At 45.7% G+C, this 14,657-nt stretch overlaps 1 protein-coding gene across 3 annotated transcripts in view; it reads right to left on the bottom strand.

Moving 5' to 3' along the window:
- Positions 1-2,151: 2,151 nt before the first annotated feature.
- The window catches only part of Adhfe1 (alcohol dehydrogenase iron containing 1), a 34,212-nt gene continuing 21,706 nt past the window's right edge, over positions 2,152-14,657 (bottom strand). The window contains exons 13-14 of one of the 3 annotated variants that reach the window (XM_028864532.2): positions 12,331-12,488; positions 2,152-2,442 (exon numbers count right to left, since the gene is read on the bottom strand). In XM_028864532.2, coding sequence (XP_028720365.1) covers positions 2,440-2,442; positions 12,331-12,488 — 161 coding nt within the window. In that variant the 3' untranslated portion in view covers positions 2,152-2,439. Of the gene's footprint in view, positions 2,443-3,919; positions 4,484-8,211; positions 11,460-12,330; positions 12,489-14,657 lie in introns of those variants that run through there. The other 2 variants (XM_028864531.2, XM_037206409.1) reach the window with 2 other exon arrangements.

Genomic DNA, 14,657 nt, shown 5'->3' with positions numbered 1-14,657 from the left:
GTGAGGATGCCTTAGTACGACACCACCAGAGAAAAAGACGTGGTCGGAAGTCCACAGAACCCCTACTGTGCAGAGGCCTCCTCAAATGCTCAGCGTGAGAAAATAGGTAGGATTTTAACACTCATCTTTGAGCTTCTAGAGTACAGTTATTGGTATTCTACAGCAGGAAGTCAAATTAAATCGGCACACGTCTACACACACACACACACACACACACACACACACACACACGCGCGCGCTTGTGTTGGACATATACAGACTTTCCTTATTCTTGACATTCCCTAAATAACACAAAATAACTTTTTATACTGTATCAGACAATGCAAGTCATCTCCAGGCGATTTAAATGATATGAGGTTATGAGTAAAGTCTATATCATTTTATAAAAAGGACTTGAGCATCTTAGAATTTTTGGTATCCAAGGAGTGTCCTGGAAACTCCATGGATACCAAGTGTATGCTTTCCTGACATAGAAGAAGAATCGCAGTTCGTTTTGGTGGGTCCATCCATGTGGATGAAACTCCACTGCATTTATCATTGTGCTAGAGTTTATCTGAAGGGAAATAAGAGGAAGGAAATGAGGAAGCAATGCCTAAGGGGAAGTACTGGACATATTTAGAAAATATGTATCAAAATTCACACTTAAAATGTAAAAATTCAATGTGGGGAGATTGAACTTAAAGTGACTTCGGTCACTTTCAAACGTGAAAACTCCACATACATGACCATCATCTGCTCCCCACTAAGGTAGTGGCCGGAATGAAAATTTTGAAGTCATCTCAATTGCCTGTATTATAGATGAATTATTAAAATTCTATCCTGTGAATGATTGTGTGCCTTTTAAAGTAGTGTTCATGAAGTAGGATTATACAACATTTGTCTTTTTCTCTTGAGTGTTTTAATTAGTTTCCAAGGTATAAAAAAATTCTACAGATTGGAAAGTGATTAAAACCACCCAATGAAAAATCCAGTTCTTAAAGCCTTAAAGAATGGAGATTTGAAGTTAACTGTCCTAGCCTCACGAGGGACGCCACATGGGACATTTCAAGCAGCCGCTGCAGTTTGAAGGGAGATTGCATTGAATGTGAGAGTGATTGGAGTTGAAAAATCAGAGGAATAACGGCAGAAGACACCAGGCCCTCCCAAACCCAGCTGCCAGCAATTCATCTGAGGGCTTCGAGAACTAATTTCCGTCCATTCACTGTGGTCGTGCTCAGGAGATTGCTCCCCAGGTCTTTGTGATGGTGATGGTCACGTCTGCCAAAGGCTCCCAGAGGACCAGGCACTTCATGGCAGCTGTCTGGGTTGGGGTTGCTGGGCATCAGAGAATCACAACCTGCGCAGTGTTGACCTGGAGGTGAACAGTTACGCTACGCACACCTCCTCCCCAGGGGTAGCATGCCTCATTAGGGTACAGTTTCTAATCCAAACAACCATTCATCTTTTTTCAGGGTTAGAGGGCCAGCCAAGCGATTTTTGTGCACACGCTTTCTGCTTTGATACTGTGCTTGTCTGTGTTTTACGAGAGCAGACTTCCTTCACTGAACACTTAAAAACACCTTACAGCTGTGTCCAGAGCTATAAACACAATGCCAAACTCAACGCTGCCCTTCCTGTTCATGGAGAAGGGACAAGAGAACCAAACTAGTCATCTGTTTATTGTGGCACTTGATGATAAATCATAGTGACAAAGCTTAACTTAGAACTGGTGTTTACCTCCTCAGTAAACCAGAGAAGTATGGTTTCAGTGAAAATGCTGTCATAGGTCTATGTCATAGTGTATGAACGAAGCGTGATATAAACTCTCTGGTGTCACTCTTATATTTTTGGTTGTGAGCCTAGCCTTTAACGGCTGAGCCACCTCTCCAGCCTGGGTGTCACTCTTAATCTTCCTTCCTTTGCCAAGAAAAGCAAGGAAGTGAACCTGGAACTCCAGAAATGTTTTTCAAAGGAGATCAATAGAAAACTAGGATTTGGGGGGGCTGGAGAGAGGGATCAGTGGTTAAGAGCACTGACTGCTCTTCCAGATGGACCAGGGTTCAATTCCCAGCACCCACATGGCAGCTCACAACTGTCTGTAACTCCAGTTGCAGGGGATCTGACACCTTCACACCAATGCACATAAAATAAATTTAAATAAATTAAAAAAAAAAGAAAACTAGGATTTGAAATGAGAAAAATGCCCTTGTTGTCTTGGTGACAGTGTTTGATGTGCTGACATGGTCTGCGTCTTCTCTCAGTCATACAATAGCAGGCAAGTTACAAAACACTTCATTCTCCATGTTTTCATAAAGAGCAAAATGATGAGTCTCAAGATGAAAAGTCTATGAAGATTTCCTGAATCCGTTTCTTAATGCATGGCCTTGAAGTTTTTCCTGTGCGGCATCACTGTCGACATGAACACCAGACATTCCTGGTGAGTCATATTTAGGCATCTGGTTACTGTTAGGCAAGACAGCAATAGTTGAGGGATGAAGAATTCATTTTTATATCTCAAATTGTTTTTCATTACATTTCTCGCATTCAAAATCTCACATTCAAGAGTAGATAATACACAAAATACAACATTTTCAAGCTAAAGAAGCCTTGGTTAAATAAAGATTCAGGGGGACAAAAATTTAGCATCTCAAAGCCTCTAAATAATATCATAGAGCATTACAGAAAAGACATTCCCTGTGGGCACGTCATCTGTGAGTCAAATCGAAAATACTGAAGAAAAAGGCCTCACAAGTTTCCAAGGACCAAACCTCAGTCAGCTGTGCCCTGAACACTGTGTGTGTGTATGTGTGTGTGTGTGTGTGTGTGTGTGTGTGTGTGTGTGTGTGTGTTTGGGTGAAGTGTGTAGATACGCCCCGCCCTGCTGGAGCCTCCTCTCCCTGGGTGGCTCGCCCGTCTCCAACATGAGCTAGCATCGCTTGGGCTGACTCTTGTGAAGTGAGACCCACAATAACATGTACAGACTTCTTCTCATTGCCATTCCCTGACAATACAGCAGAGCGAGCAATTACAGTGTTACTTTGTGCTGACAGAAGGACCCTAGAAGAGATTTAAGGCACTAGGAAGGATGTGCATAGATTACATGGAGATATGGCTCATAGATGTGTGGTGTGTGTGTGTGTAGCTGCACACTGTACGTGTGTATATGTGTATATGGAAGGCACTGGTGCCTTCATTTTGCTCTGCACCTTATTTTTTGAGACAGGGTCTCTTAGTGAATCTAGACTGGCTGACCAGTGTGCCCTGGGCATCTGCTCGTCTCCACCTGCCACCCCAGAGTCAAGTTTACAGATGAATGAAGCTGTGACTGGCATATACATGGACGTGGGGGTGGGGATCGGAACTCAAGTCTTCGTGTATGGATGACAAGCACTTTACCTTGCCGAGCCATCTTTCCAACCCCGCCTTCCCTTTTTAAGACTGGAAAATTGCTTTCTTTAACAAACCCAGACGATATAGGCATCTATAACATACAAAGTGTGAGAACAGGCCAGGTGTGGCACGCATTTATAATCTCAGTGCTGGGAAGACAGAGGCAGAAAGACCGCAGATTTAAGACCAGCTCTGGCTATACAGAGTTCAGGCCAGCCTTGAACTGCAGTTTCACACTGAGACTGTACCTGAAGACCCAAGGGCTGAGGATGCTGCTCAACAGTAGGTCGCTTGTCCAGTGTGTGCAAGGCTCTCGGTTCTAATTTCAACACCTCAGTATATTGAAAGCATACAGCACCAAGTACACGTTTTTCCTCAATTTTCTACACACCCAGCTTCATTTATCCAAAGATATATTTTAATATCTTGATGTGTATCTTTTCTCTCCAGTAGACACATTTGTATATGGTTGAAAAGGTGAGTCGAATTATGCTAATATATAATTTTGCCACTTGTTTTCTGCCAACACCTTTTATGAAACAGACATGTATATCCAAGAGACTTACTTCATCTTTATTAATAACACCATAGTATCCTACCATTTACTACATTAGGATGTATGAGTGAATATTTAGATTTTAATTTTTATTGAAAAGTACTTTCAGAGACATCCTTGTCATTTTTTTTACACACTAATGCTAGTATTTCTTCAGGATAAATTTCTAGACATGCAGTGTCTGAACATAGCATATTTGTATATTTGATAGATAGTTTTGTCCATTTGGCACACGGACTGAGAGGCAGCATGTTCAGCGGGCTTTGGTGCAGGCACTTCTGGGGTGTGGCCAACAGGTTTTATGTAATGAGCATCAAGGGATCTCCCAAAGGATAAAACCACATCACATATTACATTCAAACCAGTAGCAGGTGAATCAAGTGTGGAGATGAAAGGCAAGGGCGGAGCCGGACCCACTTCCACTATCTGTAATTTCTGTTACAAAGATGACGGTGATCGTCTCCGCTGACGTAATTAGTACAGTTTCATTGATGCTTCGAACAAGGCAGACAAGTCCTCTTCTGACTGGGCACGGGGTGCCAGCTTGGTGACCCTTTCCTGAGACAGTAAATAAACGGGGTTATCCGGGGCTTGAGGGTGACAGTGTCAATGCTATGTGCTTATGTAAATCAGTTTGGTCATTAGAAACAATGACTAGATATTTTAAATATCTTATAGAAATAGCTTGGAGTAATCCAGCACTTGAGAGGCAGGGTCAGGGGATCATGAATTCAAGCCAGCCTGGGCTATATAGAAAGCTTCTAGAGGGAAAAAGGAAGAAAGAAAGAAAGAAAGAAAGAAAGAAAGAAAGAAAGAAAGAAAGAAAGAAAGAAAGAAAGAAAGAAAGAAAGAAAGAAAGAAAGAAAGAAAGAAACTCCCACCCTTCGGTCCCAAGCCACATTCTGTGAGTGGTTTGGACTAATTCCCAACTCAGGTCTCTCAAGAATACTTTCTCATGAGGCTTCGGGAAGGCATCAGCCTTTGCCTTCTGCTCAAATACACAGAAACAACCTTCCTGTCCACTGATCAAACTGGCCTGTGCCAACTGTCCCTGTACAGACCGTCTTGTCCCTGGTAATGGTAGTGCTGCTGTCCTCAACTCCAGACCTCTTACTTCACAGCTTGGTCTTCAGATGCACCCAAAAGGACTTTCTGCAGGACATGACCCTTTAGGCTACGCACAACAAGGAACCCGTTTTTCCCCCTATTAACCAAAGTTTCATATTGACTTTTCCCAGTTTGGTGATTTCCTTCATTTCTCCAGTGGTCATGATGGGTGGAGTTGGTGATGTCAACAGTCTATGTTCTCTCAGTGGCTCCGTGAGCCCTCCGGGGCAAGGCGCTAAAATGATGGTTCCCTGCCACTCAGAGGAAGCGAACAAACACTGCATCATACAGCCTCCGTTTTCCTGGGTCCTCGGGTCTATTTTCTGGTGAGAAGCAGGTGTTTGGGTGCATACCCCATTAACAGGGAAGCGCAGGAGGACAGAGGCCTGGCTGTGTTTAGTGCTCTGATGTGGTACCCGTCACAGTGCTCACAAACAGTAGATGCATTACCAACAGCTGGTGAGTTAATGAAGATGGTGGCGGCGGGTGGGGGGACGACACTGGCGTCTGACAGGTCCCCCACACAGGAAGACTGCTGACTGCCCAGCCCTCCCATCTTCCTCCGTTCAGAAACGACACCCAGTCGGTAGTTCAGACAGCAACAGAAAGTCTCAAGGATATGCTTGTGTGCGGGATCCCTTCATCTGCAAGTCTCTTAGAACCACCTTCCAGATGAATCACATCCCCTCGCAACACAATCCATCTGAGGCACCACCCTGGCCTGCAAGCTGCTGTTTCCATTTTTGCTCCACTATCGCCCCCTAGAGGTTATTCTCTTGGCAGTAGCCAGATCACCGTTTGCCCGGCAGAGACCGGCGTTGACAAACTCTGGATCAGAACAAAATCAATCATGGGGCTGCCATGTAGCTCAACTGGTAGAACACTTGCCCAGCATCCGAGAAGCCCCGGATTCTGTCTCCAGTACAACAAAAACTAGACATGGTGTCTCCCACCGCTGATTTTAGTACTCACAGAGGCGGGGGGTCAGAAATCCGAGGCCATCCTCAGTTACTTTCAAATTTGAGACCATCTTGGGATGCATGAGAGTCAGTCTCAGAAAAAAACAAAGCACGGTGTCTGGTGGCTCCTCAGTCTGGCTGATTATCAACCCTCCTTCTCCGACTGGCTCACTCCCCTCCATCCATTGACTCCTGCCCACACTGGCTCACCCCCCACACTGGCTCACCCCCTCCATCCATTGACTCCCCCCCCTCACTGGCTCACTCCCCCCCCCACTGGCTCACCCCCCCTCACTGCCCCCCCAGCTCAGCTTGAGGCAGGGTGCTATGCAGCCAAACTGGCTTCAGATTCCCTCTTCGGCTGATCCTTCTGCCCCTTCTTCCTAAGTCCTGGGATTACAGGGGTGCGCCACCATACCCAGATCCACCACATCACTTAAATTTTGGTCTTTCTCTTCATCCACTCCTTCCCTAGCTGCCACGTCTGGGTTGAGGATGTCACAAAAGACACTGACTGCTCTCACTGGGTTCCCTCCACATTGCCCCCGTGGGATTTCTCTCCATCACGTTACTTCGGCTTTCCATCCCACCAGTGATCATCTCTGGAGTTCTTATATCTCTCTTGTAGATGTACACTGCCTGTTTCTCCTCAGGAGAAGGAAGGTGAGCTCCAGGCATAAAAAGAACACATCGTGGAAAATCCCGATGACGTCAGGATACGACAACAAAAGCGCAGAAAACAAAGGAGAAAACCGAAACCTGGAATATACTAGATCAAAATACACAACTTCTGTATACCAAAAGACACTAGCAGGGCACGAAATGACAGGTCCCCGGACGGGTAAATGTAACAGTGTATGTCATATATTAATGTCCAGAATGTAAAAAGTATTCTTATAGAACAACAGCAAAATACCAAAGGGATCAATCCAAAAATCAGCAAAAGACTTCATAGATATTTCTCCAAAGAAAAATGCATACATAGCCAATAAGCACAGGCTGAGAGGTCAGTGTTCTTAGCCTTTAGGGGAGTGCAAATCTAATTCTCACCTAGGCACCTCTCCACACCCCTGGGTGGCTATCATAAAAATAATGGAAGCTAACAAGTGCTGGAGAAGATGAAGAGAGTTGAACCCTTTGTGTTGTTAATAGAAATGTAAATGATGAGGTACTATGGAAAAGCTTCCCAGTGCATCAGGAAGTTAAAAACTGGGCTGAGATTGGTAGCATGTACTAGATATCCCAGCACTTGGGAGGCGAAAGCAGGGATGATCAAGGCCAGCCTGGGTTACATAGTGAGATCCTGTCTCAAACAAACAAATAAACAAACACACACACACACACACACACACACACACACACACACACACACCAATAAAACTGCCATAGGAATTACTGTTCTACTCCCAGATACTTACTCCAAAAAAACTGAAAGCAGGGATGAATAAAAATGGCCCCCATAAGGCTCATAGGGAGTGGCACTATTAGGAAGTGTGACCTTGTCGGAGGAGGTGTGGCCTTGTTGGAGGAGGTATATTACTAGGCTTTGAGGTCTCAGATGCTCAAGCCAGGTCCTTCAGATCCAGATGTAGGACTCTCAGCTCCCTCTCCAGCACCATATCTGCCTGCATGCCACCATGTTCCCAACCATGATAATGATGGACTAAATCTCTGAAACTGTAAGCCCCAAATAAATGTTTTCCTTTATAATAGTTGCCGTGATCATGGTGTCTCTTCACAGTAATAAAACCCTAACTAAGATAATACATTTGTACACCAGTGTTCAAAACAGCCAGAAGGTGCAAAGAACCCAAGTGTCTTTTAACCCATGTATGGAATGGATAAACAAAATGTGGTATATCCACATAAGGAAATATTACTCAGCCATGAACAGGAAGAGAATTCTGACACATGCTACAACATTGGTCAACACATTAGGGTTGTGCATGATTCCTCACAGGAGGACTGGCAGTGTACGATTCCACATACATGAGGCTCCTGGCACTTTGAGAGACAGGAAAAAGATCTTAAGATCTAGGGGCTGTGAGAAAGGCAATAAATAGGGTAGTTGTTCAGTGGATGTAGAGCTATTGAATATGGGTGAGACAAAGGCAAAATTTTTATAGTCTAGCAGATCTTGTTATCTATCAATCAATCTATCATCTATCTATGTATCTATTGTCTATCCTATCTATCTATTTATCTACCTATCTATCTATCCATCTACCTACCTACCTATCTGAATTTTATCATCTACCTATTTGCAGTCAATCATCTATTTATTTATAATCGATCTACATATAATCTATCTTCTATCTATCTATCTATCTATCTATCTATCTATCTATCTATCCATCTAGTTTGTGGCAGGATGGAGAGCTGGCTTTCAGTATGTGTTCTGGCCAGAGATGATGGTGAGGATGGTAACGGTTTCCACAACATTTTGTTATAACAAAGAAGAAAGTCCTCTGATAAGCCCAGAGTCTTTTGCAGGATCTGTTCCCCTTTGGGGAGGCAGCTCTGGACTTTCAGGAGCAGCCATTCAAGTGACTGCCAGCTTTCTCTTTCACATTCCAAACCCAGTGATTGGGCAAATACACACAGAGACAAAGTGTCTGATCCTATGCCATATAAAAGCCAAATGATTTCAGAATGAAGATGTGTTGAGCAATGTGCTATTATTTACAGACATGAAGACCAAAGAACAGCTGATTAGCATGGGCACTGAAATAAATACTTCTACTTTTAGCACATTCATAAAATAACACCATTTCAGCTGGTCTGTCTACCAAGAGTGGGAGTGCTCACTTGGGCAGACAGCTCTCCCCAGTCAGTAATGAAATGTTTGGATTTGAAATGTAAATGTTTCTTTCCAGAGGTTTCGGAAATGTAGCTCTGAAGATTAGTTTGCTCTTGCCCACTCCCTCTGCAGCTGGCCCTGCAGTTGGAAGCCTCGGCACACGGGCTGCCATTCGCTGCCACCAGCACAGGCTGTGTTTGGTTAAGGAAACTGGCCTGCTCATTCTTTCTAGAGAAAACTGACCCCTGGCTGCTGAACACAAAAGAGTCTTTATCAGACGTGGACTCTATAAAACAAACTTTCTGGTAAGGCTCTTTGCAGGGACTAGTACATCCGACTACCTCAAATCTGGTAGATATTAATGAGCGAAGACTGGCCCACTGTGTGAAATTCTGAGGTTGCTATGGCATTCCTGTAAAATGTTCACTGCTGCCAACAGAACAAGACAGAAACCCCCACACCAGTTCTTCATCTGATGGTTATTTCTGTTCTAGTGAGGACTCTCTGTTACTGTGATAAAGCATTGACCAAAACCACCTCAGGGAAGGAAAGGGCTGATTTCATCTTAACAGCTCCCCAGGTCACGGTCTAACCCTGAAGGAAGCGTGGGCAGGAACTCAAGGCAGGAACCTGGAGGCGGGATCTGAAGCCGTGACCATGGAGGAACACTGTTCCTGGCTTGCTTTCATGCTGCCCAAACCAGTACCATGTGGGAGGCTCTTACACATTACCAAGTTTGGCTACCAGCTTGAGATGCAGCCTTGGTCCCTCTGGACCACAGCTTCTGTGTGCTGACCCTGAAGAAACACTCCCCAGGAGGAGTCTCAGAGATGTTGGTCTCTGATGTTAATCACAGTTGATTTTTCAGTCCCAGCTAACCAGGATCAATTATCTCAGGAAAGCAAAGGTTTTATTTAAGTGGTGCTGGTCTACTCATAACCACAGTTGATTATTCGGTCCCAGCTAACCAGAAACCACATTCAGATATTCAAAATATCAACCAAATGGTCCAATAGTCCTTGAGGGACTCTCAGTCTTCCCGGTGAACTTCACAAGCCAGGCCCCATCATCTGCACCTCTCCTTAACATTGCTGTCTTCCAGGCTCCCATAACAGCCTCATGAGCTCTGAGCACCCAGCGGCCTTCTCAAGCCTGAACCTTCCAAATTCTTCCATAATTCTCCCAAAACAATATGGTCATGTCCATCACCACCATAGCACACTCTCTGGAACCAATTTCTGTCCTGGTTTGGTTTCTGTGCTTGTGATAAACACCATGACCGAAAGCACCTTGGGGAGGAAAGGGTTTATTTGGTTTATAGGTTATAGTCTACCATCGAGAGAAGTCAAGGCAGGAACTGAAGCAGACGACAGTGGAATGCTGCCTACTGGCTTGTTCTCCAGGGCTTGCTCAGTTTACTTTCATATGCACCACGGAGGACCACCTGCCCAGGGGTACCGCCACTCCCAGTGGGTTGGGCCCTCCCCCATCACTAATCAAAACCACCACCAACAAAAAAGCCACAGGCCACTCCGACGGAGGCAATTCCTGAGTTGGGAATTTCCCTTCCATGGGGAGTCCAGTTGTTTCAAGTTACAAACCCTCGCTAGCCTAATAATTCTTGGAAGTAAGCGAATTCATATTTTTTTATTTTTGAATTACATTATTATTTACTATGTGTGTATGTGCACACCATGGCACACGTGTGGCGGTCAGAGGACAGCCTGTGGCAGTCAGTTCTCTCTGTCATGTGGGTCCTAGGCACTGACTCAGGTCGTTCAGGTTTAGCAGAGGGCACCTTTACCTGCTGAACCACCTCACTGGTCTTAAACATTCCTATTCTTGTGCACAGTCCTGGGATAAACGTCAGAAAAGACAGTGTCCCTGAGACAATGCTAGGAAGCCAGAAGCCACTGTGACATCATGGTGGCCCCTAGGTCTGTGGAATTCCTGGACAAGTCTTCATGGCTGTCTTTGTTTCACTCAGCCTGAGGAAGCCACTCGCTCACCTGGACAGAGGTGTAGCAGGAGAAGCTCCTGCAGGGATGAGCTCACTCGGCATGCCTGCCAGTCTGTTCTGGGTGCAGCAGAGGATGGAGGAGCCGAGCAGACCCCGACTTCTTCAGTTCTAGGCTGGGCTAAAATAACTACAGTGGCCTTACTTACATTTTGGCTCAACAGGTTAGAACTATGGATTTGTGGGACAGCTCAACACCTAGGCTATATCTCAAGACACTTGTGTTTCTCACGCCTTTACACTGTTAGATGCAAATGGATCCATTGGGCTTGAATCTGAGTCAGGGAAACCAGTGGTCCAGGGGCCATACTTCACTAGTATACTGAGAAGCCAGGAAACTGGGAGCAGGAAGCACCCAGTTGATAATTTTTCTTAAAAGTAGGAAAGTCTACCCACACAGGAATCTAAATTTATACTTAACGATAATTGTAGCTAAAGGTTGCTCATCCAGGTGGATGGGACGTGTTTCCAGTTTACGGAGGTTCCCTACGTTCTGTTGCCTCGGATTATTTTGCTCATTGCTGTTCTGTTCATTGCTTCTGTGGACATAGGAACCTGGGAGCTCAAACTGCACAAACGTCTTCTATGAATGGTGAGGTCATCGACAGTGACGGGGTGGGGAAGACCGGGCTAGGTTGAGCCCTTGCTCTCCTGGAGTGGGGTGAGGAAAAGGTGCTTGTGGTAAGTCGGGTGCTGCATGGGTGGTTTTCTAGCTGTCTGGTGTCCCAGAGCCAGAGAGGGATCTGTGAACGCTTACCATTGGACAAAGCAGCCCCACGGCCACCCCTGCTTCCCTGCTTTTCCATATTGACTAGGGGGACTCAGAGCACACTGGGTGTGTAAGCAGGGCGTGGTCCACCCACTCCGTGCTGTGGATCTGAGCACCCTACTTTAGAGTACACTGCAGTGAATCAGGATCTTGGCCCATTCGGTCTGGTGTACTAGCTCCAGAGAAGTCCAAACAGAGATCACATCTTCATGTGGTTCTTGGGAGGGGGAGCTTTATATCCATAATGATTCTACTTTGTAAATGTGAGCCATTTAGTTTACATTCTTTAGCAGAATCTAAATAAATAAAATAAGGTGCAGAGGGACACAGATGTGTACGAAATGCACAATTTCCCCAAATGACCCAAAGATAAACTAGTTTCAGCTGAAGAGCTATGCTTGTATTCCACAGGACAGTAGGAATCTGATGATCTAGAGTGGAAAATCACGTCGGCGGTCCTTTTGGAACGGCTTTGCACCTTCTCATAGGGAACTCCCCAAAGAGCAGAGATGTGAGGAAGGGAGGGGCTGCCATAGATCACGTCAGTGTGGCGGTTTGCATCTTGGATTTTTCATAAAGGATCCTTTTAGTTTTGCCACATGGACGGTCATAAAGGCACAGGGGCCAGGCTACTTTTGCACCAGGCGTCCTCTAGTGGCCGAGAGGGGTGTTGCAAGGTCACTAGCAGCCCCGGGTATTGGTCCCCTCTGGCTCTGTGCTTCGCAGGCATGAAGGCCATGCCGCGCATCTTACCTGGGGCAGCGTCCCTTTCACCAGGGAAGGGATGTCATTCTTGGAGTAACCGAGGGCAGAGAGACCGTCATCCACATTTAGGTCAAATAGGAATTGTCGGAGGGTATCTGCCAACACAGGCCCGGCATCTTGGGTCCTGGCAGTGCGGATATCGGCTCCTAGAATAAAAGTGCAGACCATAAGAAGACAGGGAAGCAACTTCCAGGTGTATCTCAGTACGGTATCACTGAATATGTGAATTGTACCTAACGCCACCTCCTAATACTGAGGTCCGGGGCACTGCTAGGATTCCCTGGGACGTCTCTGTGGTCAGTGGTCAAGCCCACAGAGGACACATTGGCAAGACCAGGCTGAGGAGCCAACAGTTCTTTAAGACGAGCTGCCTGGGGCACTCAGCTCTCACAGTTTGAGGGGACTTGTGATTTGAGTGACAGAGGGCAGGAAATAGGGCTGGCGCTGGGATGTGGGGATGGCGTATTTGTAGGGCACAGCGTATGAGGCTCTCAAGACTTGGTATTTACTGACATCTAGAGGTGTGCGCGGTCAATGTCTTCTAAAGCAACATAGAAAAACGTGAGGCTTTTGCAAACAGCTTGAGGCAAGGAGGTAGAGTTCAAACGCCACATATTGACCACCAAAAGGAAGAAAATGCGATGACAAAACTCTGTTACGTGTGACTGGGAAAGGAAAGGTTTCCTCTTTATACCTTAAAATTTAATTTTTTTCTTGTCTATGTTGCCAAAGGTTAGGGGATGTTCCTTTTAGAAAAATGTCTCTGTGTGAGCTGAGCAGAACAAAGCCGCGGAGACTCAGGGAACAGTGCTTCCTGTGAAGATGACTATGTGAGGAAGGTTTGGAGATTTTGAAGGACAGAAGTTTAAAGACTCATAGCACAAACAGTAACGGAGATATCAGTGTAGAAGGGCATGCTCTTAGGCAGGGAGTGTGAAACTTCCCAGGGGAAAGGAACAGCTTTCCCACCCCTTAGCACCTGCCCTGCCTCCCAGGTAGCTAAGCGGAACAGCTGTGCAGCCCACAAGGCTAGCTCTGCAGACAGGGGTCACGCTGGATAACGCATAAACAAAATGCCTGCAAAGGAGAGGAGCCCGCTCCTCGCGGCAGCACGGTGCAAGTCAGACTAAGCCTCTTCCTTCTGCGAGGGTCAGGACAGCTTTAGATCCAGGAAAGGTAAACAGAACCAGATACAGGGCCAGACGGAGAACAACGGGATGAAAGGTAAACCAGGCAAGAGCCGCCTGCAACACCCAGCGGCGGCTGAGCGCGGATTAGGTGAGAGGCGTGACCCCGGGTATGGGGTTACGGTTTTATGATCCTGGGAAGCTGCCACTGAACACACTGTACAAACTTTTATGCTTTCCTACGAAGCAGTTTTTAGGGGGAAAAAAAAGATCATATGAAAGAAACTGAACCGGTCTAGCTAAGAAAAAAAAAACAAAAAACAAAAAACAAGCTTTCATAGAGAATTAACGTCCAACTGGCAATATGGGATAATATTGAAATTCCTAAGCAATTAGGAAAAACTGCGGTGTTCTTCACCCAGTTTTGTTTAACTGAGGATCTGCCTTCTCCTATGTCTGTGCTGCCTGGAACACGCCCTGTCAATTCACTAAGGTTTCCCTATTTACAGTACATCTAGCCTACAGTTTGGGGGCCCCTCCCCTTAAATTTTACCATCCTCATATTTACAAAGGCCACGGCTATATCCCTCATGACCGTGCATTCCCGTCCCTAAAGGGAAAAGGGTTTCAGGCCCCGGTAAATCTGCCAATGTGCTCACACAGTACACACTGCAAACTGAAGCCTGGGTTTGGCTCCAAGTCCTGGGCTGCTGACATTAACATTCTCAGCACAGCACCTGGAGCTGCAGGGCACACAAAAGGGCTGGTGTGAGAGGGAGTGCCAGGGCAGCAGCCTGGGGGAGGATGTCTGCGGTCATTCCTGCCTCCTTGGGAATAATCTCTCCAACGGCTCAAGCTACAAGGGCATAATGAAGAATCAAGTTTTCATTGCGACCTTTCTCTTCCCACCCACCCTAAACACAAGTAGGGAAATAAGACATTCTACAAGTTAATCAAGTCCTCCAAGTCACCTAAAAATAGAGCTCTTTTTCAGAAAAATACCAAGATTTTTTTTCTTTACCTCGTACTATGGCTATCCAGAATATAATTTTATTTCTGTGTCAAAAGGCACAGTGGGCATCTCATTAGAGTGATTACTTATTCGGCAGTATGGCAAAAAGATTGCTCATTTGGAATTGCTTTTGTTCCTTGTTTAGCTTCTCTGTGGTTGGGGGTTACTGCTGCTTT

This window comes from Peromyscus leucopus, chromosome 5 (assembly GCF_004664715.2).
Source record: "Peromyscus leucopus breed LL Stock chromosome 5, UCI_PerLeu_2.1, whole genome shotgun sequence".
NCBI lineage: Eukaryota > Metazoa > Chordata > Mammalia > Rodentia > Cricetidae > Peromyscus > Peromyscus leucopus.
This window is presented reverse-complemented; position numbering and strand designations above follow the sequence as displayed.